The sequence below is a fragment of the Podarcis gaigeae genome, assembly GCF_964106915.1.
Source record: "Podarcis gaigeae genome assembly, chromosome: 1".
In the NCBI taxonomy this organism is placed as follows: domain Eukaryota; kingdom Metazoa; phylum Chordata; class Lepidosauria; order Squamata; family Lacertidae; genus Podarcis; species Podarcis gaigeae.
In genome coordinates, this window is record NC_139678.1 from 7,615,141 (window position 1) to 7,637,782 (window position 22,642).

The 22,642-nt window shown below is 42.7% G+C and overlaps 1 protein-coding gene across 5 annotated transcripts in view; it reads left to right on the plus strand.

Annotated features, from left to right (window-relative positions):
• Nucleotides 1-22,642, plus strand: part of ARID4A (AT-rich interaction domain 4A) — a 60,715-nt gene that overhangs the window by 34,153 nt on the left and 3,920 nt on the right. For all 5 annotated transcript variants that reach the window (XM_083731504.1, XM_083731503.1, XM_083731501.1 and 2 more), the window contains 11 exons: nucleotides 5,657-5,729; nucleotides 8,972-9,066; nucleotides 9,187-9,284; nucleotides 11,112-11,340; nucleotides 11,923-12,167; nucleotides 14,290-14,487; nucleotides 15,529-15,613; nucleotides 15,768-15,969; nucleotides 16,578-16,640; nucleotides 17,729-18,859; nucleotides 20,964-21,068. In XM_083731504.1, the coding sequence (XP_083587630.1) occupies nucleotides 5,657-5,729; nucleotides 8,972-9,066; nucleotides 9,187-9,284; nucleotides 11,112-11,340; nucleotides 11,923-12,167; nucleotides 14,290-14,487; nucleotides 15,529-15,613; nucleotides 15,768-15,969; nucleotides 16,578-16,640; nucleotides 17,729-18,859; nucleotides 20,964-21,068 (2,524 nt within the window). The remainder of the gene's footprint in view (nucleotides 1-5,656; nucleotides 5,730-8,971; nucleotides 9,067-9,186; nucleotides 9,285-11,111; nucleotides 11,341-11,922; nucleotides 12,168-14,289; nucleotides 14,488-15,528; nucleotides 15,614-15,767; nucleotides 15,970-16,577; nucleotides 16,641-17,728; nucleotides 18,860-20,963; nucleotides 21,069-22,642) is intronic.

Genomic DNA, 22,642 nt, shown 5'->3' on the forward strand with positions numbered 1-22,642 from the left:
GCTGGGTCCAATCCACCAATCACGGCTTCACTTGCTCCAGTGGAGATTGTTTGAGGCTCAAACCCATGTCCTATTGAAATGTATGGTGCCTGTGTAACCACAGCAGTGCTTGGTGTGCTGCTTATTGTTGTGCCTCCCCTTTTCTACATGCAGTTTTCACTCTACCTGTGTAGGAATTTGAACCCAGAACTCGGGTCAGTGAAAAGAAACCAGTTCCCCCATTGCAACATACTACCCAAGGGGTCAGCAAGGTTTACCTCGCCTGGGCTGGGTAACTCCAGCGGAGATCCCTCTGTGGGTCGGATCGCGCGGTTCATGATTTCCTGCACCTGCGCAGATGCGATTTTCTGCATCTGAGCATGCGCAGACGCGATTTCCGACATCAGGGAAGCGAGTCCCTGCACCGTGCTGCGCTGGTTTAGCATAGCACGTGGGGACTCGCCGAGCGGGCAGCTCTGTTTGGGGACAGCTCATGGGTTGGTTAAACGACCCCCGTGGGCTGCTTGTGGCCCATGGGCCTTAGGTTGCCTACCCCTGTACTAACCCTTTCCCACATGGATATGTCAATAGGTCAACTATTCTTAATCTTATATATTTATTTATGCTCTGATTTTTTTCCTGACAGTACTATAAGTCCCTTGAACCATTCAAGTACTGGGTTTCGACCCAGGAAATGTCTTCCTAGCCCTTGTAGCAAGTTGGCAATTTATCTGAAGCGACTTGTAGAAATGGTGGGTGTGATGTGGCTTTGTCATTCTTCTTCCCAAAGCCTAGTTTCTGGCTTTGTTATTGCCGACATGTGCAACGGTGCATCAAGGTACCATTATCCAGGTGATCAGGTTCTTTTTTTCTTTTCTTTTTTGCAGTTGTCCCCAAATACTGCTTGTTAATCCTGAGCTTTAATGAGTTGCTCTTGAGTTACAATTGAAAGCTTTTGTATTGAGATTTTATCAGGTTGAAAGCTATTCCAGTTATTATTCTCTTGCTCTTTTTCACTTAGCTCAGATCCATACCTATCCCATTCCCCAGCAGTTGAGGAGCTGATTTCAGATTTGGCCAAAAAGGCCAAATCCGTATGCAACTCAGTAAAATAGCAGAAGGCACTTTCTTTCCTCAGACATTGTACCCCTTGGATCCTCTGGTGTGTCCAAAAATGGGGACCATGTCCTCTGGCCTTTGTGATCTTGAAGGACCTCTACAGAGGTTCAGAGGAGGCAGAAACACCAAAAGCAGCCATTTTGACTTCAGATTTCTCTTTTTGTTGCTTTTTATAGTTATTGGAGATCTGCCTTAGTCAAGAGTCTAGAACAGGGTTGGCTAACCTTTGGTTCTCCAAGTGTTGTTGGACCAGCTCCCAGAATCCCTGACCATTGACCATGATCTGGTGGGAGTTGGGAGTCCCAACACCCAGAGGGGGCACTATATGGATTACCCCGGTCTCCATGCTAAATTCAGTTCTTACACACTCTACATGCATTCAGTTCAAAGAGTTTGGAAAGTGGGGTGGAGGTGAGCGTAGAATCTGATGAAACCCCTAGATTAAGATTGAAACCAGGGTTCCTGTAGACGATTGGTAGCTGTTCTTTATTCATATTATTACAGAATTTTATTGGGAGATCAAATTGTTCCCCAAAGCTTGGAGACAGCTGCTTCTGCAAAAAAATACATGTTTGTTTAATGATAACTTTCAAAAGTGTGCAGGACTTTCATGTTCTGAAATTCCTTAACCTTGTAAACATAAATTTCCTTTCGGCTGAACGTATTCAGTGCCCGTGTGACTGACAACATCTATACCTACTGCAGCATAATAATTACAATAGCCATTTGACTCCTGTGTCCTTGTTGGAAGGCGCATAACGTTTCCTGCGCAGAATGGACTTGACTCTCTTTCCAGCAGTTTCGTAGTACTTTGATAAAATAATGCAGTAAAAGAAAATAGACATTTGTGGCGCTCTTGTTTATTTGGAATGCAAAACCTAATTAAAGACCTTTGCAGCCTCTTTCAACACCTTGATACTGACACAATGTGGTAACTTCAGCTACCATTATAAACGTTTTGCATAAATGCTCTATACTCATATTTAGAATTCTCACTATATATAGACATTCCTCTGAGGCTATAAAAAAGATGGCTGGGAGGTTCTAGAAACTGCACATCAGAGGCAAATTCTCTGTTTATCTCCTTTTGAAGAATAACAAACTATTAAATTTTCTTGCAATTTAAAACCCTTTTAATATTTAAGGCAGAACTAGGAATGAGAGGTCTTCCCCAGTGCCATTAACATTTCCTTAGTATTTATAATAATAATAATAATTTGTTATTTATACCCAGCCCATCTGGCTGAGTTTCCCCAGCCACTCTGGGCGGCTTCCAACAAAATATTAAAATACAATAGTCTATTAAACATCAAAAGCGTCCCTAAAGAGGGCTGCCTTCAGATGTCTTCTAAAAGTCTGGTAGTTGTTTTCTCTTTGACATCTGGTGGGAGGGCGTTCCACAGGGCAGGTGCCACTACCGAGAAGGCCCTCTGCCTGGTTCCCTGTAACTTGGCTTCTCGCAGTGAGGGAACCACCAGAAGGCCCTCGGTGCTGGATCTCAGTGTCTGGGCAGAACGATGGGGGTGGAGACGCTCCTTCAGGTATACTGGACCGAGGCTGTTTAGGGCTTTAAAGGTCAACACCAACCAACACTGTTGTTTGGGCTGTTGATTTCTGCAGGTGCCAGCTATATGTGTGGAGCAGGAATCACTCCTCACCAGCCTGAACAAGGGCTCCTGTTTACTTCTCTGGCAACAAATCAAACTTGGGTCACTTGCTGTACTTCCTTTATCACTGATAAAACCATTTTAAAAGATTGTAGTTACTCAAGAGAGCCCTTAATATTCCACAAGTTCCTTAGTAGCACACAGTGCCTTCAGTTTAGTTCAAGTTACTTGGAAGTAACACCCAATCTACACAGTGGGGGTCAAACCTTGAGTAGACATGCATAAGATTGCCTTATGCATTTGAGGTTTCAATCTTTTATTCTATGCAAAGCATGGCCCACAATACTAAATGATTAAATTAAGAAAACTGCAATGAACTTTCATTTTATTTCTTTTTCCAAGCTGATGTAAGAAGCACAAAAGTACAAGTCAAGCTCATGAGTTTGGGAAAACTACTCTCCCATTTTATTTAAAACAATATCCCATAGCATCACTGAATGAATTTGGCAATCATCAAATATGAAAAAATAAGCATCCTGCTTCCAAAGAGAAATCTTATAGGGGCTTATAGCTTTGTTTACAGATTAGTAGGTTTAAGGCTGAGTTGTTTTCCCAGTGCTCCTGAGGGATTTTGGGATTGAACTTCTGTCCCTATATGTATAAAGCATATTTTTGACACCAAGCATCATCCACCCTTTCCAGTCCAATCCCCATTTATGTGAAGCAGGTTAAATCAAATGGTACATATTCAGAACTCCATTCAGCACTTTGCTCCCAGTAAAAGTAAGTGTGCACAAAAGAAACCCTTAAGATTACTTTTAACCATTTTGCTGTTACAGGATCACCTTGGTGTAATATTTAACATTTTGCTCAGTTACACCTGACACACACACGTTAAACTCCTGAAGTACTTCTGAAGCATTTTATTGTGATGCTATAAAATTTAACATAAAGGCTGGTGCACACAGTCTGTCAGAAAACAAGAAATTGCAAAGTCTTAAGGATTCATGTGATGCTACTGGAGCCGGTCTGAGAAATAAACATTGAACAGAATGGCCCCTGCAGCACTGTGGAATAGATATATTTGGCTTTCCTTCTCTCTCCTACGAACAAAGAGTGAAAGAATATGAACACTAACTGACTCTAATAATGTCAGCCCCCAAATAAGCAACTTAATTTTTTGTTCAGAACGAAAAGTTCCTTTAGTGAAAGAGTACCACAATAAATACTCAAGAATAATTATGGTTGTCAGTAGAAATGTCTGTTTGCAAGATCATGGTTTGTAGGGTGTCTAGAGGGGAGAATAACTCCCTCATGGAAATAATCTCCTTTCCAGGAATATTTCTGTCACTAATGATGTGATCTGGGATTCTCTGCCGTCCATTCTCTCCCCCCCCCCCTCCCCATTGGTATGTAGATAGATGCAAAAGTCACTTATGGAGAGGAGCTACCTATGTATCTCAGATGCAGCTGTCCCAGGATGTGGTAGCTGATCACAATGTCCACTTCAGACTAGTGGTTGCATTCTGCTGAATGCAGCCACCTGCTTGAGAGTGTGTTGTAGTTGTTGGAATCCCCGGCTAGGAACAGGGAGACCAGACTTAAGTTCCCATTCAGCCTAGAAGCCTGCTTGGTGACCTTGGGCCAGCAGCCCTCTTCCAGCGTCGCCTGCTACCGCAGGGTAGCTATAAGGACACAGTGGGGTGGGAACGGTGTATTTTGGCCCTGTGTTCCTTGGAAGGAGACTGGGATTGGTAGCTGTCTCGCAAGAGGTGTGATGCTGCAGCAGAGTCATGTGTCTCCCGTGCTTGAATGAGATTTAAAAATCTGTCGGCAAACGTGCTGCAGGAGTGAAAGCTTCATTCTTGGCATAGATCACTTAATAGGGAACTCATCCACCAGAAATTGAGGGGAAACATGAGAGAGGTATTGGCATTCTTTGGGGAACCCCAAGGTTTTCAGAAGTACAAGCACCTTAAACTATGCAGAGGCCGAAGAGCCCAGCAGGGACTGAGCATGTTCAGTAGCCAGAGAATGTCTTGTCAGTTGAAACCTGGGGGTGGGAGAAGGAGGCAGTGGTCCTGCTGGGGCCTCTTAAAGTAGGGGTGAGGAAGTGGCCCTCCAGGCCTTTTATCTGGCCCTTGGAACACTTCCCAGGCCACATCCCTTATTGGCCCTGTTTCACTTGAACTTTGCTCATTCCTCTTCCTTGTCTGGATAGAGGAGAGATGGGTGTGTGTGAAGAAACCAGTCTGCTGTGCAAAGGTAAAATTCACATTCTTTGCTCTGTTTACTTTTATTCTGGCCCCTCCATCCGCTGGCCTGTGGCCCTCAGAAGATTGTCTGGAAGGAAACGTGGCCCTTGTTGTGCAAAGGGCTCCCTGCCGCTGCCTGACAGCTCACAGAATCCTGCAGAAGGGCGTAGTTGGCTGGAAAGAACCCTGAACCCAGAGCACTTCTGCTAAGAGAGAAGGGTATACTTTGTGAGTTCAGATTTGAAGTAATGCTGCTTGTGGTTCCACGACTTTCCAGCTGAAACTGAACAGAGATTAGTGATTCTAATAGAGCACCTACCTTCAGCTGCTTTTCAGGTTAATAAGCCAATCACTGTATATTTTCAGGGGCAGTGGTCTCTTGGGGATGAGGCCAGGCATCAGGGTCCCTTCAAAATGAAGACTGACCACTTGCATTTAACGGGAGCTCCAGAGCCTGTCAAATCTCCATCAGACGTCAACATGCAAGACACTTTCTATCAAGTTGCTTGGATACCATATAACGTATTTTGGTGAATAATTCCCTCTTGCCAATTTTATAATACTGTTTTTTTGCAGATCTGAAATTTGTCGAACTCGGCTCTCCGTATGCAAATGCTTATGATGCTGCCATTAAGGCAAACACATATACTTTATTTTATTTTTTTAAGTGTCTCCTTTTTTCTTTTCTTTTGGCAGCCTGAGGAAGAGCTTGATCCTGAAGAGAGGGACAATTTCCTCCAACAGCTTTACAAGTTTATGGAAGACAGAGGTAAGACTTGACTGCCTTTTAGAATGATGGAAGCTCTGAACCTAGTGTGGAAGTGCATTTTAACAGTGCTATATTTGCTGATTGTGCCGAATGCTTGTGATGTGCTCTGAATGCTGTTGAGACCACATTCCTGTGCATTCAAGGGGAAGTCCCATTGAACTTGGAGTAAATGTGCAAGGCATTTGGGCTGGTGTTTACAAACGTTAAGCATCACCATCACCTAAAACGAATCCTCTTAAGCAATCTTACTGCAGTAATGAGTTTGCAGCAGCATGCGAGAGAAGCGAGGCATAGGGATCTGCAGGTATGTGGGACCCTTTTCTGGGTGGAATATGGGCACTGCCAGATGACCAATTTATTGAGCATTCATCCTGACTTGTTTGCGGGGAGGTTACAAGACATTGCATCAAAGCAAGTGTTATCCCACATTTTCCCGTGTCTTTCCTTACTGCAAAATTTCAATCTTTGGGGGGAAGTGGGTTTGTTGTGCAGGTTATCTCAACCAACTATAGTTGCACAACCTGAATTTGCCGGTATCTGACACGAGTCCCACCTGATAATAGCAAGCATCTGAAAACCCCCTATATGTGTGCAACCAACATCTTGAAGTTTACCCAGAAGGTTATAGAAAGCCAAGTATAGAAACGTGTTGATACTGTAGTTATATGTTGTTCTTGTATTTACATGAAAACCAATACAAATTATTTGGATTTGGATTACAACAACAAAAAACACACGCTGTAATGTGCTCCCAGTGACCAATTTTTCAAAACTTGATCCACTGTGCTTGGTGCATGTTGTGGCTTGCACCTTTTCAAGGGCCAGGCTTCCATCATGTTTGCTGTGGGTAGTCTAGGTTCAAGAATACAAAAGATTAAAAGCTGGCTTGTCAGGTCCAAATCCATTGCAGTATCAATGAAATACTCCTTATATTCACTGCATCTTGAAGTGCCCGGCAGAGTGATAGCAAACTGAAGCGCTATATGCTGTGAAAGCAGCAAGTGAGCATGATTGTTTGCAATCATGTTGTTAGCCAATTTAAACCTGTTGTCATATGTTTGCCTTGAGCTGATCCAAGGTCAAGGGGTTTAATTCGCATGAATGTTCCCACATTGAAAAAGGGATATTATTATCATTTTTTTATTATTATTAAAATTGTTTTTATTTAAATTTCTATTGCCCTTCATCTGAGGATCACTGGGCAGTTTACAATATTAGTGTTTCAGTTTGCCTGGGATTCTGAGGTTGGTTGGTTGGTTGGTTTGCAACTAAACCATCTTAAGGTTGGTTGAAAAGGACAGACAAGACATTGAATTGCCTTCCTCAGTGCAAATTGTTGTCTGTTCATCACCAGGATGATGAAGAGAAGCTTGCTTGTATTTCCAGGCTGGTAGAAGTTAGCTTATTAGCGTTAACCAAGGCTTCAAAAATCTCTTGCCTTGCACAGCTACAAATTCTGAAATGCATAAAATTGATCATTTTTAATCCTTGACAACAGTGCTTGGCTGATGTTGCTGTCTCATGTAACATCTGTCTCCAATACAGTGTAAAATACTGGGCAACTAATTACTGTTGCTGAACTAATCTAATACCTCATGGGAGGAGAAGCCCCAGTTCATTTTTGTTTGTGGGAAGTCCCTGGTTCAATCCGTAGCAGCTTCTGTTAAAAAGATTTCTGGTAACACAGTGCTGGACTAGATGAATCTGTGCTCTGTGTATAAGGCTACTTCCTGTATGCTCATATATTAATGTCTTGCCTAGAGAGGGTCCTTGAGATCCTTGCTACAGAACAGGATCTGTCTAGGAATGCTTGCTTTGGATGCTCTCTGCTGGTAAATGATGGAAATGAAAATGACTTCTGGAGATTTCTCATTTGGATTTGACATTTAATTTCCTGGCATTATGATCTGAAAATCTCAATTACCAGTAACCATCCATAATAACAGCATGCACATATTTAAGGGTGGTTGACTTCATGGGGCCACTGCATATTTTCATTTTCTATAATAAATCCTGGATTGCAGATTATATTTTTGCAGTGGGGGGGGGGACTGTATTTATTTTTTCAGTTTGTATACTGCTAATTGCAGTTGTCTCTAAGCAGCATACAGGAGACCCAATGCAATGAGACTAAAAATGAGTTAAAACATAAAATAAGAACTGATGAAAATACCTTCTAAAATTCTTTTTTAAAAGAAGTTCTGGAAGTTCATTAGGAAGAAGGCCTGTCTGGCACCAGCTAATAGAGAGTTCCACAAAATACTGGGCATGCAGATCCTTATGGCTATGAGCCATGGGGGACCATGCTGAGATTCCTGCATTGCAGGAGGTTGGATCCTAGATGACCCTTTGCGTCCCACCTTACTGTACGATTCTCTGACCACCAACAGTGACTCTACTGAAGACTTTGGTGATCAAGCAGAGATACAAGGGCCTTATTTAGGCATCATATGGACAACCAGTGTGACCTTCCGAGTCCTGAAGGATTCAGTGCTGGGGATTGCCTGTCCCAATCTACCATCCACATTGTTTTACACCAGTTTGAGTGGTTTTCTATACTTGAGCCTTGGTCCTAATTGAACATAATAAAATATTAGGCCGCAATCCTGATTCCACTTTCCTAGAAGTAAGCACCACTGAGTTCAGGAGGATTTGGTTCTGAGTAGACTGTTAAGATTGTGCTTTTAAGCTCTGAATGGTCATTTTCCCCTCCATTTTTTGCTGCTTGTATCCTCAACTCTTTAAAAAAATTATTCCTCATTTGCAAAAAATGATTCTGTCAAATTACTAATTGAGTGTTGAGTCTATTTACGCCCCACTCCGGAAGGGAGAAGAGGTTGGAATTTCCATTACTTTTAAAGGTGACATTTAACTTGACACATCATTATCTTAAAGCCAGTCTGTATCCTATTTAGAAGAATCTGTTTTACCAAAGCAGGCACCAGGTATCAACTTCTGCTTCCAGATGCTCACAGCCAAGCAGTTAGAAGAAGAAGCCTATAATGTAGCCATGCAAATAACTTACCAGCCAAATAATAATAATAATAATTCACTTCCAATATTTGTTGCTTGATTGTGGTCTAATAGGCTGGAGGGGAATAATGGGACCAGCCTGGGTGCCTAGAGATGACATCAGGCAAGTCGCTATTTATAAGCTATAAAGTGTAGATAGGTGCTTTAGAGTAAAAGCGCAAAGCCTGTGTAATAAATGCTTCTTTTGATATCTCTTTTATATTAATTAGGAACTCCTATCAATAAGCCACCTGTTCTGGGCTATAAGGATCTTAACCTCTTCAAACTTTTCAGACTGGTATATCAGCAGGGTGGGTGTGACAATGTAAGTATGGCATTTCTTAAAGCTAGCCTTTAATTTCAAGCTAACATTGTTTTAGTTTTCTATTTAATTTATATATGTGCACTCCTGCACTCCTAAAATACTTCTCTACCTCCCGGACAGATTGATAGTGGAGCCGTATGGAAGCAAATTTATATGGACCTTGGCATTCCTATTTTGAACTCCGCTGCTTCCTACAATGTAAAAACTGCTTATAGAAAGTAAGTAGTCTCTCTTTTTATTTAAGGTACAACTACTCAAAACTTAGGGACGCGGGTGGCGCTGTGGGTTAAAGCCTCAGCGCCTAGGGCTTGCCGATCGAAAGGTCGGTGGTTCGAATCCCCGCTGCGGGGTGCGCTCCCGTTGCTCGGTCCCAGCGCCTGCCAACCTAGCAGTTCGAAAGCACCTCCGGGTGCAAGTAGATAAATAGGGACCGCTTACTGGCGGGAAGGTAAACGGCGTTTCCGTGTGCGGCTCTGGCTCGCCAGAGCAGCGATGTCACGCTGGCCACGTGACCCGGAAGTGTCTCCGGACAGCGCTGGCCCCTGGCCTCTTGAGTGAGATGGGCGCACAACCCCAGAGTCTGTCAAGACTGGCCCGTACGGGCAGGGGTACCTTTACCTTTACCTTTACTCAAAACTTACTTAGACCCAAAGGAAATCATAAGCAGGATTTGGCAGGGGGAGGAGGCAATATAGACAATAGCAAGAGGGAATATCACTAACGATAACTTCACGGTGCTGTACAGGTTTTTAGCTACTGTACATTTTTCTGTCTTGCTAACTCAGCAGTCCCAACTGCTGTCTGCTGTGGCTAACAACTTAAACTTCCAAATGTAATACTACATTTAAAAGCAAAATGGTAAGTCGGCGGCAGCTGGAATTTATGGCCTCATTTGGGCAATCATATTTCTGCTTAGTTAAGCCCTAAGTACAAACAAGCCTTGCAACTCCTCCTATAATCCCTCTGCTCCTCCCTTGACAGAAGCAAGCAAGCAAACTAGGAGAGAGACTTCAACTGAACTTAGAGTTTTGCATTATGTCCATACTGGGAAATGGTGATTAAATGGCTTCAGGACAAAACGGGATATTAAGCCATGGTTTGAAATTTTATAGCTTGGCCTTTTTCTCTTTTTTTAAGTGTTGAGCTTCTTGTACCCTGCTTAGAAACTATTGTAATTAAGTGATATATAGATTGTGGAAATAAGGAAGTCACTACGAATGACATGGGGAAATTGTAGCTAACTGAAGACTTCCCCTTGATTTATTTACTCATAAACCGCCCTTTATCCGACGATCCCAGGGCAGTGTGCATCATTAAAAACATAAAATGCATAGCTTAATAAAATAAAATAAAAACTTTAAAACAATTGCAGAAAAAAACGTATCCTCAACAATTCTCCCCACATTTAAAATGCCATAGATTGTGTAAAGAGGAATGTTTTTGCCTAGCACCCAAAGACATGCAAGGATGGTGCCAGGCTGACCTCTCTAGAGAGAGCATCCCACAGTCCGGGAGCCACCTCAGAAAAAGCTCTTTTTCTTGTTGTCACCCTCTGTACCTCTCAGGGGGGGGGGGACAGATACAGAAGGGCCTCAGGTGACAAGCACAGGGTCTGGATCGGTTCGTACTGGGAGAGGCAGTCCTTATTAGTCATATCAAGTGAAGGAGCTGCATGCGCGACCACAAGGCTCATTCATATCTCTGCTTATTACCCTAGGATATGGCTACCCAAGCCAGCCTAATAAGAATCACATTTCCAAGAGTCCTCTGTGCACTGAGCAGCCATATGTCAGGACACCAGGAAGTCAGAGAGAAACCTTCCCACTGTGACTGAGGATTAAAATTGGAGGGTGGCGTGGGGGAACGATAGCGCTGCAATTGTTGGAAGAATTATTCTGTAGATCAGAACCTCCTCTTGTGTTAGAGCAGAACTTGAGGGTGTTAAAGGAGTTCGCGTTCTCCCTCTGTGCTGCCTAGGTGATGGAAAGAGCCTTATTTGATTTTATTTTTACATTGCCAATAAATTCCTTTTCCGAAACCTGTAGGTATCTTTATGGTTTTGAAGAGTACTGCCGGTCTGCAAACATTCAGTTTAGAACCATCCACCACAATGAACCAAAAATAATAGAAGCAGTACAGAAACCAGAAGAGCCAATGGAGGAAAGTGTAAAAGAAGAGCCAGAGATGTTCCCCATAGAGGTTCGCAATGAGGAGGATGAAAACGATTGCAGCAGTGAAAGTGAAAAAGAAGAAACTGAGCAGAGGTCTCCTAGGGTAAGGTCCATCACTTAGAGCCTTGTGATACTAATTTTTTTTGTTCCACTTTGGAATGGAAATGTAATCCTATATGATTAGTTCTAGATATCTCTTTCTATTTTTATTTTATCTGACATCTGTTATACCTTGCTTGGTTATAAATAAATGGAAAGAAAGAAAAAGTACAGTGAAAAAGGAGGTTCCTACTCTTGGTTTCCCAGCAGGGGTTTAATTAACCAGCTATAGGCCAATGAGAGTAAGCTAATGTTTATTCTGGAAGAAGCTAGCAGCTCATTACCTCCTGCGTTTTCTCAGTCCTGTTTTCCTCATGGTTGTATCTGTTGCTGCTCACGCTGCTTACGTGGTAACAGAATCCTTGTTTTTAGATACCTATTCATAAAGCTGTAATGGTGGCTTTCAGGTATATATTTTGCTTGTCGGTGAATTCCCTGATGCCCCGCAAGTCAAGGAAAAAAGCTTTAACTTAATACTGCAGCAATGTATTGTGTAATCCTACTGCCTTGAAGGCAGCAATGCAGTTTTAAACAACATGCTTTCTTCTCCCTCCCTCTCCCCCCCAAAACCCCCCAACTATCATAGGGACGAAGGAGACTTGTTCGTGATGTCACTGTCGCTAAAAAGGAAGGTGAAGATGATAAAATGCCGGAGAAACTAAGAGACAGCAACAAGGAGAACAAAGATGTAGAAGACGTGTCCAGTAATGCAGAAAAAAGGGAAAATGAGCTGCCACTTGGGAGCAGAAAGACCACACCAAAGCAAAAGGAAAAGAAAGCAAAAAAGGAAGAGGAATCTGACAAGGAGTCAGATGAAGAGGAGGACAGGAGGCAAGAAATATATCTTTACTACTTCTACTTTTTTTTGTTTGATGCTGTACCACGCGAGTGTAAAAGTCTAGAAATTGGACCCAGTGAAAATGACCCTTAATCCATGTTAAATTGCATCTCAAAAGGTGTCGTTTTATAGGGCAGGCTCAGCATAAGAACATAAATGGATAAAGTCTTCATCCTTTTTAAAAAGCTGGCAGCTAACAAAGAGCTTGGTAGTATGATGGCTCCAAGAGGAAGAAGGTTATAGGAGGCTTCAGTGCCAGGGTTGGGGAATCTGTGCACCTCAAGATGTTGGACTACAACTCCCATCATCCCTGAATATTGGCCATGCCAGCTGGGACCAGTGGGAGTTGGAGTCCAGCAATACCTGAAGGGGCCACAAGTTCCTGCAGTAGCTCTACACAAAATTCCTGCCTTTTCTTTGGCGAAATAAATATATGGCAATTTCCATAGTTTCCCATTACCCGTAGCCTATGAATCTTTGTTGTTGTTTAGTCATGTCCGACTCTTCATGACCCCATGGACCAGAGCACGCCAGGCACTCCTGTCTTCCACTGCCTCCCGCAGTTTGGTCAAACTCATGCTGGTAGCTTTGAGAACACTGTCCCACCATCTCGTCCTCTGTCGTCCCCTTCTCCTTGTGCCCTCCATCTTCCCCAACATCAGGGTCTTTTCCAGGGAGTCTTCTCTTCTCATGAGGTGGCCAAAGTCTTGGAGCCTCAGCTTCAGGATCTGTCCTTCCAGTGAGCACTCAGGGCTTATTTCCTTAAGAATGGAGAGGTTGGATCTTCTTGCAGTCCATGGGACTCTTAATAGTCTCCTCCAGCACCAGGATTCAAAAGCATGAATCTAGGCTACCTTAAAGCAAAATCTTGGGGTGTTCAGCTTTAGCAAAAAAAAAAAAAAAATCCCTAAGGTGACTTCCGACAGCATAATCTGTGCTTGAGCACAGCTTATTCATCAGTTCCATCAGAAGGGAACTTTTTTAAGAATATGGATACGAAGTGCTGTTGTCGTGCTGGGCTGTACTAGGCATTTACAGAAGGCATTTTGAAAGAGCTTCTTGTATAACAGTAATATATTTGTGTGCAGGGTACACGAGAGCCAGTGTGGTGTAGTGGTTAAGAGCGGTGGTCTCGTAATCTGGGGAACCGGGTTCGCGTCTCCACTCCTCCACATGCAACTGCTGGGTGACCTGGGGCCAGTCACACTTCCTTGAAGTCTCTCAGCCCCACTCACCTCACAGAGTGTTTGTTGGGGGGGAGGAAGGGAAAGGAGAATGTTAGCCGCTTTGAGACTCCTGAAGGGGAGTGAAAGGCGGGATATCAAATCCAAACTCTTCTCTTCTTCTTCTTCTGTAAGATGTAATATTCAAGCTGATGTAGCTATTAGGATTGCCCTGTTTAATCCAGTTAGATTTATTTTATTTTTAAAACCTTGAGTTGATAAAAAGGTACGCCTGGTTTTATTGGGATTTATTTATTTACAAAATACGTAACAAAAACTGAAGGTAGCAAGCACCACCTAATGAGCCATTTCTCCTTCCCCGCATACACAGGAGAAAGAACTCTTCTAAGAAAATATACTTCTTGCTTCAGAAACACTTGTTTTACCTATATTCAGGTTTTAATTGATTGACTGAAACTCATGATGTTTTGATTTAAGTGGGTTGCTGCTCTAATTCCTATGCATCCTTTGGCTTCTCAGATAATTGTTTGGGTACAAATTCAAGGTGGCATTAGAACACCATGCAGTTGTGCATTTGTTTGTGAAAGGCCTTTCTTTAACTAGTAGGCAGTCACTTGAGAAAAGTACTCAGCAGTAACAAATTAAAATGAATGTCATGAAAGGCTAATCGCGACTTGCATTGAGATTGACTTGAGCGCTTTCCATCAGCTCCACTGTGGCTCTGTGGGATTGATTAGGTGCTTGCACAAGATTCATTACTTGGAAAAGTGCACTTTTGCCTGGATTCAGTTGCTGAGTCACTTTCATTCAAGGCAGAGGTTGGCAGTGCTGCATTGCCGCCATGCAAGCATAATGTAAGTGAGGAGGATCACAGCTGCTGCCCACGTCTGGCCTCTAATTAGTTTGCATCCTGTTACCTGTCTTGCTGCAGGGAAGAACTCGAAAACCGAGGAGAATCGGAAGGAGAGGAGGGCGACGAAGACACAGAGCCTTGCCTAACGGGAACCAAAGTGAAAGTAAAATACGGCCGTGGCAAAACTCAGAAAATTTACGAAGCCAGTATTAAAAGTACAGAGAATGATGACGGAGAGGTTTTGTATTTGGTGCATTATTATGGCTGGAATGTAAGGTGAGGAGAGAAGAAAGTCAACCTTGTAATCTTGCTTTGCAGTTATATTGTAGTGGCAAATAAACATTCAGGTGGGCTACCTGAGGCCCTGCAGACAGGTGCCCTCAGTCCTGCCCCTCCTCCTCTTTTATCCTGGTGTGCTTTGATCAGGCGTGAGCATCGTCAAGTGTTTTGCCTGGGCTGTATTAGGAGCTGCTTCGTGCAGCCATTTTAAAAATTCAACTTGGGATGAGTCAATGTGCCCCAAAAATATTCACTTAGGAAAATGATACTGTCAGGAGTGCCCACACATGGTAAGATTTGATGGACAGCCTCTTGTTTACTCAGCAATGTTAAATGAAGACATGGCAAACCTTTGATGGTTTCCCTTTTCTTTATGGACACAATTGAACACTAAGGGCAATATCCAGGAGCAGGTGACACAGTGGGCCAGTGTGTCTGGTTGTTAGCCAGAAGGTTAGTGGTTTGAGCCCACCTAGGGACGGCTGTGGCAGAATCCCTGCATTGCAGGGGGTTGGACTAGATAACCTTTGGGGTTATCTACTGTACAATTCTATAATTCTATTATCGGTTCAAGGGTTTCTGCTAGCGTAGTGGAACTCCCCCTCTCTTTCTGCCACACACCCACTGTTCTGGAGTGTTCTCCAAACTTCTGGAGCAGATCTGGGGAGGTATGGGGCACAGAGAGAAGGAAAAACTGTAAAGCAAGAAAGAAGTTGAGATACATTAAAAATATATATATAACAAGTCATTGGACAGTTTCTTCATTTTGGAAAAAAAGAATTTTATTTTACACCTAGAATCATTCAATATCTGAAATGACTACTGACTTACTGGAAATGTTGGGATGTGCTGTTTATAGTTCACCTACTAACCTTTTAAAATTAAAAACATTGGGGGGGTATGGTGCAAGACTTCCTTTGTAGGCTTGAAATCTAGGGGTGGGGATGCTTTTTAGGGTGAGATTCTTTTTACAATTAGCCTTTGCTCTAAAGCCATTTTTAACAGGAGTATTAATTCTGCATGGTATGTTTTCCGTAGATACGATGAATGGGTGAAAGCTGATAGGATTATTTGGCCTGTGGAGAAGGGAGGCTCAAAGAAGAAGCAAAAGAAAAAAGCAAAAGTATGTAGCATTATTCAATAGCCTTATTTTTCTAAACAACCTTTTTATTTTCAAAAAGGGGACTTTTCCCTTTCTGATTACCCTTTCTTTCTGTAAATCCCTTAAGATGTGTTGCACAGTAGTAAAATGACCATTCGTATGTATCTGTGTTCAGAGTAAAGAAGAGAGTGAAAAAGATGAAAAGAGAGAAGAGGAGAAGCAAAAGGTGAAACGGGGGCGCCCTCCTCTGAAATCGACTCTTCTCTCAAACCTGTCGTGTGGTCTGCCCAAAACTCCTAATAGCGAAAGTAAACCAGGAGCCCGAAACTCGCGCGGCAGCCTGCCGGATGGCTCACCCTTGCCTAACGGGACTGAAGGTATTTCCAGTTCAGGACTGGGATTTTTGGTGCATGGTTTTTTACAAAGGCTCTTGAACAAACAGCTAATGATGCTCTTTAGGATGGCAAATCTTTTCTTCTGATTTAAATGGCATGAGGTGTAAAGCATAATGTGCTAATAATAATATTTTTTTGGTGCATGGTTTTTTACAAAGGCTCTTGAACAAGCAGCTAATGATGCTCTTTAGGATGGCAAATCTTTTCTTCTGATTTAAAAGGCATGAGGTGTAAAGCATAATGTGCTAATAATAATAATAATAATAATAATAATAATAATAATAATAATAATAGTTTATTATTTGAACCCCGCCCATCTGGCTGGGTTTCCCCAGCCACTCTGGGTGGCCTCCAACAAAGATTAAGAATACATTAAAATGTCACACATAAAAAACTTCACTGATGTCTTCTAAATGTCAGGTAGTTGTTTATCTCTTTGACATCTGATGGGAGGGCGTTCCACAAGTAATGGACACACACACACACACACACACACACACACACACACACAGTTGGAAAATAAATAAAAGCTTTTCTTTGTAGTGTTCTTGCTCCCAATCACTGATACACCCTCTTCCTTTAATTTTTAGGAATGTCTCGCAGGCAAACAAGACGTAGCTCAGGAATGTTGGATTCTGACAGAGGGTCAAATGGTGAGTAGATTTTTTTCCCATATGTTGTGGGAAGATGTATTATGAAATCTGGGGAGGGGGGAATGTATGTGAAGAGGATTGAGACAGGACACTGCCTGCAGTTGGGGAGAGGAGCAATACCTATTGCTTCCGTTGGCTCTTGATTACAATCTTTTATGGTGTAAAACAGTGTGAATCTCATAAACAGATTCTTCATGCTTCTAATGAGACCTATTGTACTCTTGAGACAGAGCAGAGGGTGAAATGCAGCTGCGTCATTAGGTATGAAATACTTACACTTTACAGAAGTTTAACCTTCTGAATGCTCCCATCTCCCCAGTCATCATTAGCAATGAGAGAGGAGCTGTACTTTATTTATAGACAGTTTCAAACTATACCTTTGTTCTAGCCTACTTTCTTTGTAGCCTTATTAAAATAATATTTCTTTTTACCGTATGGGGGGTACCCAACTAAGGTGACATTCACATAATACAGTGGTGCCCCGCAAGATGAAAAACCCGCTAGACGAAAAACCCGCTAGACGAAAGGGTTTTCCGTTTTTCGATGCGCTTCGCAAGATGAATTTTCCTATGGGCTTCCTTCGCAAGATGAAAACGTCTTGCGAGTCTTGCGATTTTTTCCGGTTTCCCCCCCTTTTTCTAAGCCGCTAATAGCCTTTTAGCAGCTAAGCCGCTAAGCCTTTAATAGCCGCTAAACCGCTAATAGCGCTAATCCTCTAAGCCGCTAATAGGGTTGCTTTGCAAGACGAAAAAACCGCTAGACGAAGAGACTCGCGGAACGGATTATTTTCGTCTTGCGAGGCACCACTGTATGTTTAAAGCACTATGATACCAATTTAAGCAGCCATTCTGGGAGCCATAATTCGTTAAGAGTTCTGAGTGGAGACGTATTCCCTTCACAGAGCTACATTTTCCAGAGTTCCCTGTGAAAGAGGGATTGCTAAACTACTCTGGGAATTGGCCTCAGCAGTCATACTCAAGAATAGAATGATTGAAAATCAATGGGCTTTGAATGACTTAAGTGCTGATAACAACTTTCATATGAAGTTGTGCCTTGACTACTTGTTCTGTGCATGTATTTTTTGGTAGACTCGATTTCATCTGACAGCGATGCGGATGAATCTTCTGAAAAGAATGCGAATGAAGAGTTTTCTCCAGCCAATTCTGACCCAGAAAAAGATGAGAAACGAACAGTTGAAAAACCTGATGAAGAAATCCCAAAGATCTCACTTGTGCTGAAAGAGAATGACGGGAATCAGATCCACCCTTTGGAACCTTTGAAACTCGAAGTTGAAGAAAACGAACAAGTTTTTCAGATTTTTGGAAACAAAAGTGACCAAGTAGAAGATATCAAGAGAGAGATGGAAAAATCACCTAGAGCGAAAGGACGGCGGAACAGAACAAGAGACTCCTCCCTGGAGAATGTAAAGAGCACGCCACTAAACCAGGAAGAGGCAGCAAGCGAACATCTCTCAGATTCTGAAAGATTAGACACGTCGTCATTGGACAGTAAAGGATTGAGCACCCCTTCTGAGAATGACACAGATCCTTGTGCAAAAGATAAGAAGCTTTCGAAAAGGAAGACTACGGAACAGCCATCCCCCGACAAACGGGTCCGGCTGGTGGGCGAGATGGAAGTGCCAAATATCGTGTCCGAGGGGAGGACAAATGAATGTTCTGGGACAGAAGAATGTAAGGACTTTGGTGCAGATGACTCGCTCAGAAACGAGAACGAAGAAATGCCATCACTGGTGGCAGAATCCGATCAGCGTCTTCAGGGTCGGGGAGGCGAACACTTCAATTGTTCCGAGGAAAACCGCAACCCCGCGCTGAAAGACGAGGACGATTCCATGCCTCAGATCGGGCCCGAAACACTCCTCTGCCACGAAGTGGACTTGGACGACGTGGACGAAAAGGACAAGATCGGGCCTGAAAAGTTCATAGCAGAGAAACCCGACTCCAGCCACCCCACTTCAAACCCGCCTGCCTTACCTCCCGTGGTCCAGCCGAACTTCTCTGTGGCCTCTCCTCTCACCTTAAGTCAGGATGAATCACGGAGCATCAAGAGTGAAAGTGACATCACCATTGAAGTGGACAGCGTGGCTGAAGAGTCTCAGGAAGGTCTCTGTGAGAGCGAGTCTGCCAATGGGTTTGAGGCTTTCACTACTACTTCAAGCAATTGTAGCATCGCCATCCCAGAAAGGGAGATCGGGGAGAGGGGTAAGTGCCAGCTTCTAACTGGAAACTTCATTTTGGTGCTTCCATAAAGTGGTTTTTGTAATCCACATGGAGGTTTGCTTACAATCAAGCAGAATATAAATTTTGTTAAAGTAAAATTCCCTCTCTTCGTAAACATGCTGAAAGCATGACTTGCAAAAACACTGAAGGATTAGAAGCAAGGAGTCACATTTTGCTTGGTCATTCATTCATTATTATTCTAATTTTATTTACAACACAAATCCACAACTCAAATAAACAAATCCACCAACATTAGACATGAACATAACATAAAATAAACATAAAATAAAACAAAACAAATGACAAAATAAAAATCTTCCTTTATCCTGTACATGGCCTCCTTATTTACTTCTTATAAACTGTTTCCTTTATGAATTATTATTATGATTTTTTTTTCAAATTATGACTTTTGAAACAAGTGCAGGTGTGTATTTTAGGGCACTGTTTTGTAAAGTATTCTTTACATTTACAAGTATTCTTTATATTCTTTTTGGAATTCTTGTCTGGGGAGTCCCCTAATTACCTCTTGTTAATCTAGCCAATTCGATATAATTTGGTAATTTATCCTGCCATTCCGTTTTTGTTGTTTAGTCGTTTATTTTTATCCCATCGAGGCAGCTAACAATAAAATAGGGGTTTGGGAGCAGAAGTATTGAAATTGGCTGCTGCTTGTAAACTAGCAGCACGGCGATATCCAACATCTGGAGCCCCCAATTCTGATAGCCATGGCAAGTGTTCCCCGTTTGCCCAGCCTGCTTTTCAGCGATGCTCTGAGCAACTGGAAGTTGAATGCAGCTTGAGGAGATGAGTGCCCAATTCCAAGCTGGAGAAGGGGGCAAGGGCCTGTCCTTTTCATGCAGTTCCTTAGAGGTGCATTGCAAAAAAAATATATCTATCCCTAGCCCATGGGGATCATCCCCCCAGTTGCACCAGGCTTGTGTCATCTCCATAGTGCTACTGTGGCAGCACTCATCTCTGTCCCTGTGCCAGTCCCCAGAAGCCAGAGAGGGGAAGCAGGGGGGGGTGTCCTTGCACCAAATTTTGGAGCCCCGGGTTCAAGGTCAGGGACAAGACCTTCTGGGTGGGGGGAGGAGTGGCTTCCTGGGCAGCCACAAAGGCTGGCCAAAATGTGTGGGTCTCAATCTGTTATGTTTGTGAAAAATAAGCAGATTATGCTAAGCTGGTTCACATAGATGAAGCCGAGGCTTCGTTGCCAAGCTTGTTTGCCCCTGAATTCGCATATGACGCAAGTACATTTCCAGAGTTGTGTGGACGTGCTTCTTTAGAACTGCAGCCTCACTCCCTTGTGGGAGTAGTGCAGCCACAGTCTGTGAGGCATGCAGCTGGAGGTTATTAAAAAGGCTGCTAGGGCATGCACATCAGAGGGCCAGAATTCTGTATTTGAGGGGTGAAATGTATCGGGGAGAGGATCTAGCCAAATCATGACTTCGGTAGCACCTCGATTGCCAAAATGACAGTTGCTGCTCCCTCTCGTTTAGCCTGATGAGTTGCAAGTCAGAATAATTTATTGCTATTTGTTGTTGTTGTTATTTATTTAAAGGTGGTTGGACCTGGAGTGCCCAAAAAGATCTATAGAAATCTACCGTTTTTTACAGAAATGCATCCTTGGAGGTTACTAGTGTAGTGAAGAGCCATTAAACCTCCTCAGGCAGGAAGGCCACAAAGAAAGAACTAGAATTCTGCTTCTTTTACTGCAATTGTATGTTTTAATTGTATTTTACCAGTGACATGTTTGGCACCCTGGGCTTCTTTGAGAGGAAGGGCAGGATATAAATTAGCAGTAGTGTTAATATTCTCATTGGCTGCTTATTGTTTCTGGTCTCTTCCTGGTTGTTTTCTCTCCATACCATTCTCACTTCCATTCCTTCCCAAGAATATACTGGGCGTGTTTTGTTTCTGTTTGCGGCACACTGTGTTTTGTCATCCCTGATGGTCTGGCTTGTCATTACGGGTGGTGTGGGGATGGTCGATCCTTCCAGTCCTGTGACTTTAAAGAGCTTGGTGGTAGTTCAGTTGTACCATTAAAGACTATAAAATGAAAAGGCACCTTTCATTTTATTTTCAGGTCAAAAAAGGCCTGGTGACAACAGCAGCAGCTCACTGGCCAAAAAGCAAAAGCGTACTCCAAAACGAGCAAGCACTGTAGCCAAAAATGAGAAGAATGGGACAGGTACGTTTCATAATCTTTCTCTGGAAGGGATTTTGCTCTGTTTGCTTAGTCCAGCCTTCTTGCTTACGCTGTGGTTAGGGAGATGATTTAGGGAGAGCTGGGCTGCCTATTTTCCCCAGAAGGAGCTACTTTTGAACCCAGAACATGATAAGTTGCAACCTTTGTTTATTAGATTTCTTACAGTCCCTTACCAGGATGGGTTAGAATGATAAAATACATAGTTACAAAACAAATGAAATTTACAGCCAGAAAACAAGTGAAGTGTAAAAAATATTAAATACAGTCCCACATATTCAAATTAGTTAAAATGGTTCTAATATATATGCAGGCCCAGGGTAAAGATCTCCACTCAGAAAGTGGAGTGGAAACCTTTCCTTAGCAGTAGTGGAAATGTTGTCAGCACAGAATGCATTCCCTGCATTGGTTTCCAGTGTACTAAGTAGAGAGTCTAGATGTGGCTGCTCTTCCACAGTATGGCTAGACATTGCTGGCAAAAGACTTAATAAAATTCAAAGCAGCTCATCTAATTGTCAAGGTGAACTTTAAATACCGGAAGGGTTGTCACATGGAAGATGGAGCATGCTTGTTTTCTGCTGCTCCAGGGGGCAAACCTGAACCAATGGATTCAAATTACAAGAAAGGAGATTCTAACTAAACATTAGGAAGAACCTTCGGGTGGTAAAAGAGCTTTTCTGCAGTGGAATGGTCTCCCTCAAGAGGTGGAGGACTCTCCTTCCGTGGAGGTTTTAAAGCAGAGGTTGGATGGCCACCTGTTAGGGATGCTTTAGTTGAGATTCCTGCATTGCAGGGGGTTGGACTAGATGACCCCCGTGGTCCCTACCAACACGCTGATTCTATGAAATACCTTTTTCACTTGATTACCTTCCAGTAGAATGAGAGCTAGAAATACGAAGGCCTGTTGTTTTGCTAACATAGGCTTCAGAATTTTAATCTTAAACATGTCATCACTTTGTAAGACATCCTGTGGAGGGCTATTTTCCCTCTAGAGAAGGAAACGTAAGAATTCCAACTTGGAAATATGGTTAAAATGGTAGTATTTGTGTGCCGTATGAGTTTTAATAATCAGATGGAAATGTTCTCTGCTCAACTGAATTGTGTAGTAACTTTATGTCCTTAATGTCCTTAACTTTATGTTCCCTGTTCAGGGAAGTTTTTAATCTGTGATATTTTAGTGTATTTTTGGTTTTTATGGAAGCCGCCCAGAGTGGCTGGGGAAACCCAGACAGATGGGCGGGGTACAAATAATAAATTATTATTATTTATTATTATTAAAGACAGCTTGCCTTTTGCAGTCATGCATATGTTGAGTGTCTGCAAAAAAGCCGGGCAGGGAGGGGAAAACTGAGGTTGCTTAGATGTGCAGAGAAGGGCGTCCCACATTGCTGCATTCTAAGAACATCACAAGAGCTCTGCTGGATCAAGCCAAAAGCCCACTTAGTCCAACATCATGTTCTCACAGTGGGCAACCAGATACCTGTGAAAAGCCTGTAAAAGACTTGGGCACAACCATGTTTGCCCTACTTAATAATAATAATAGTTTTATTATTTATACC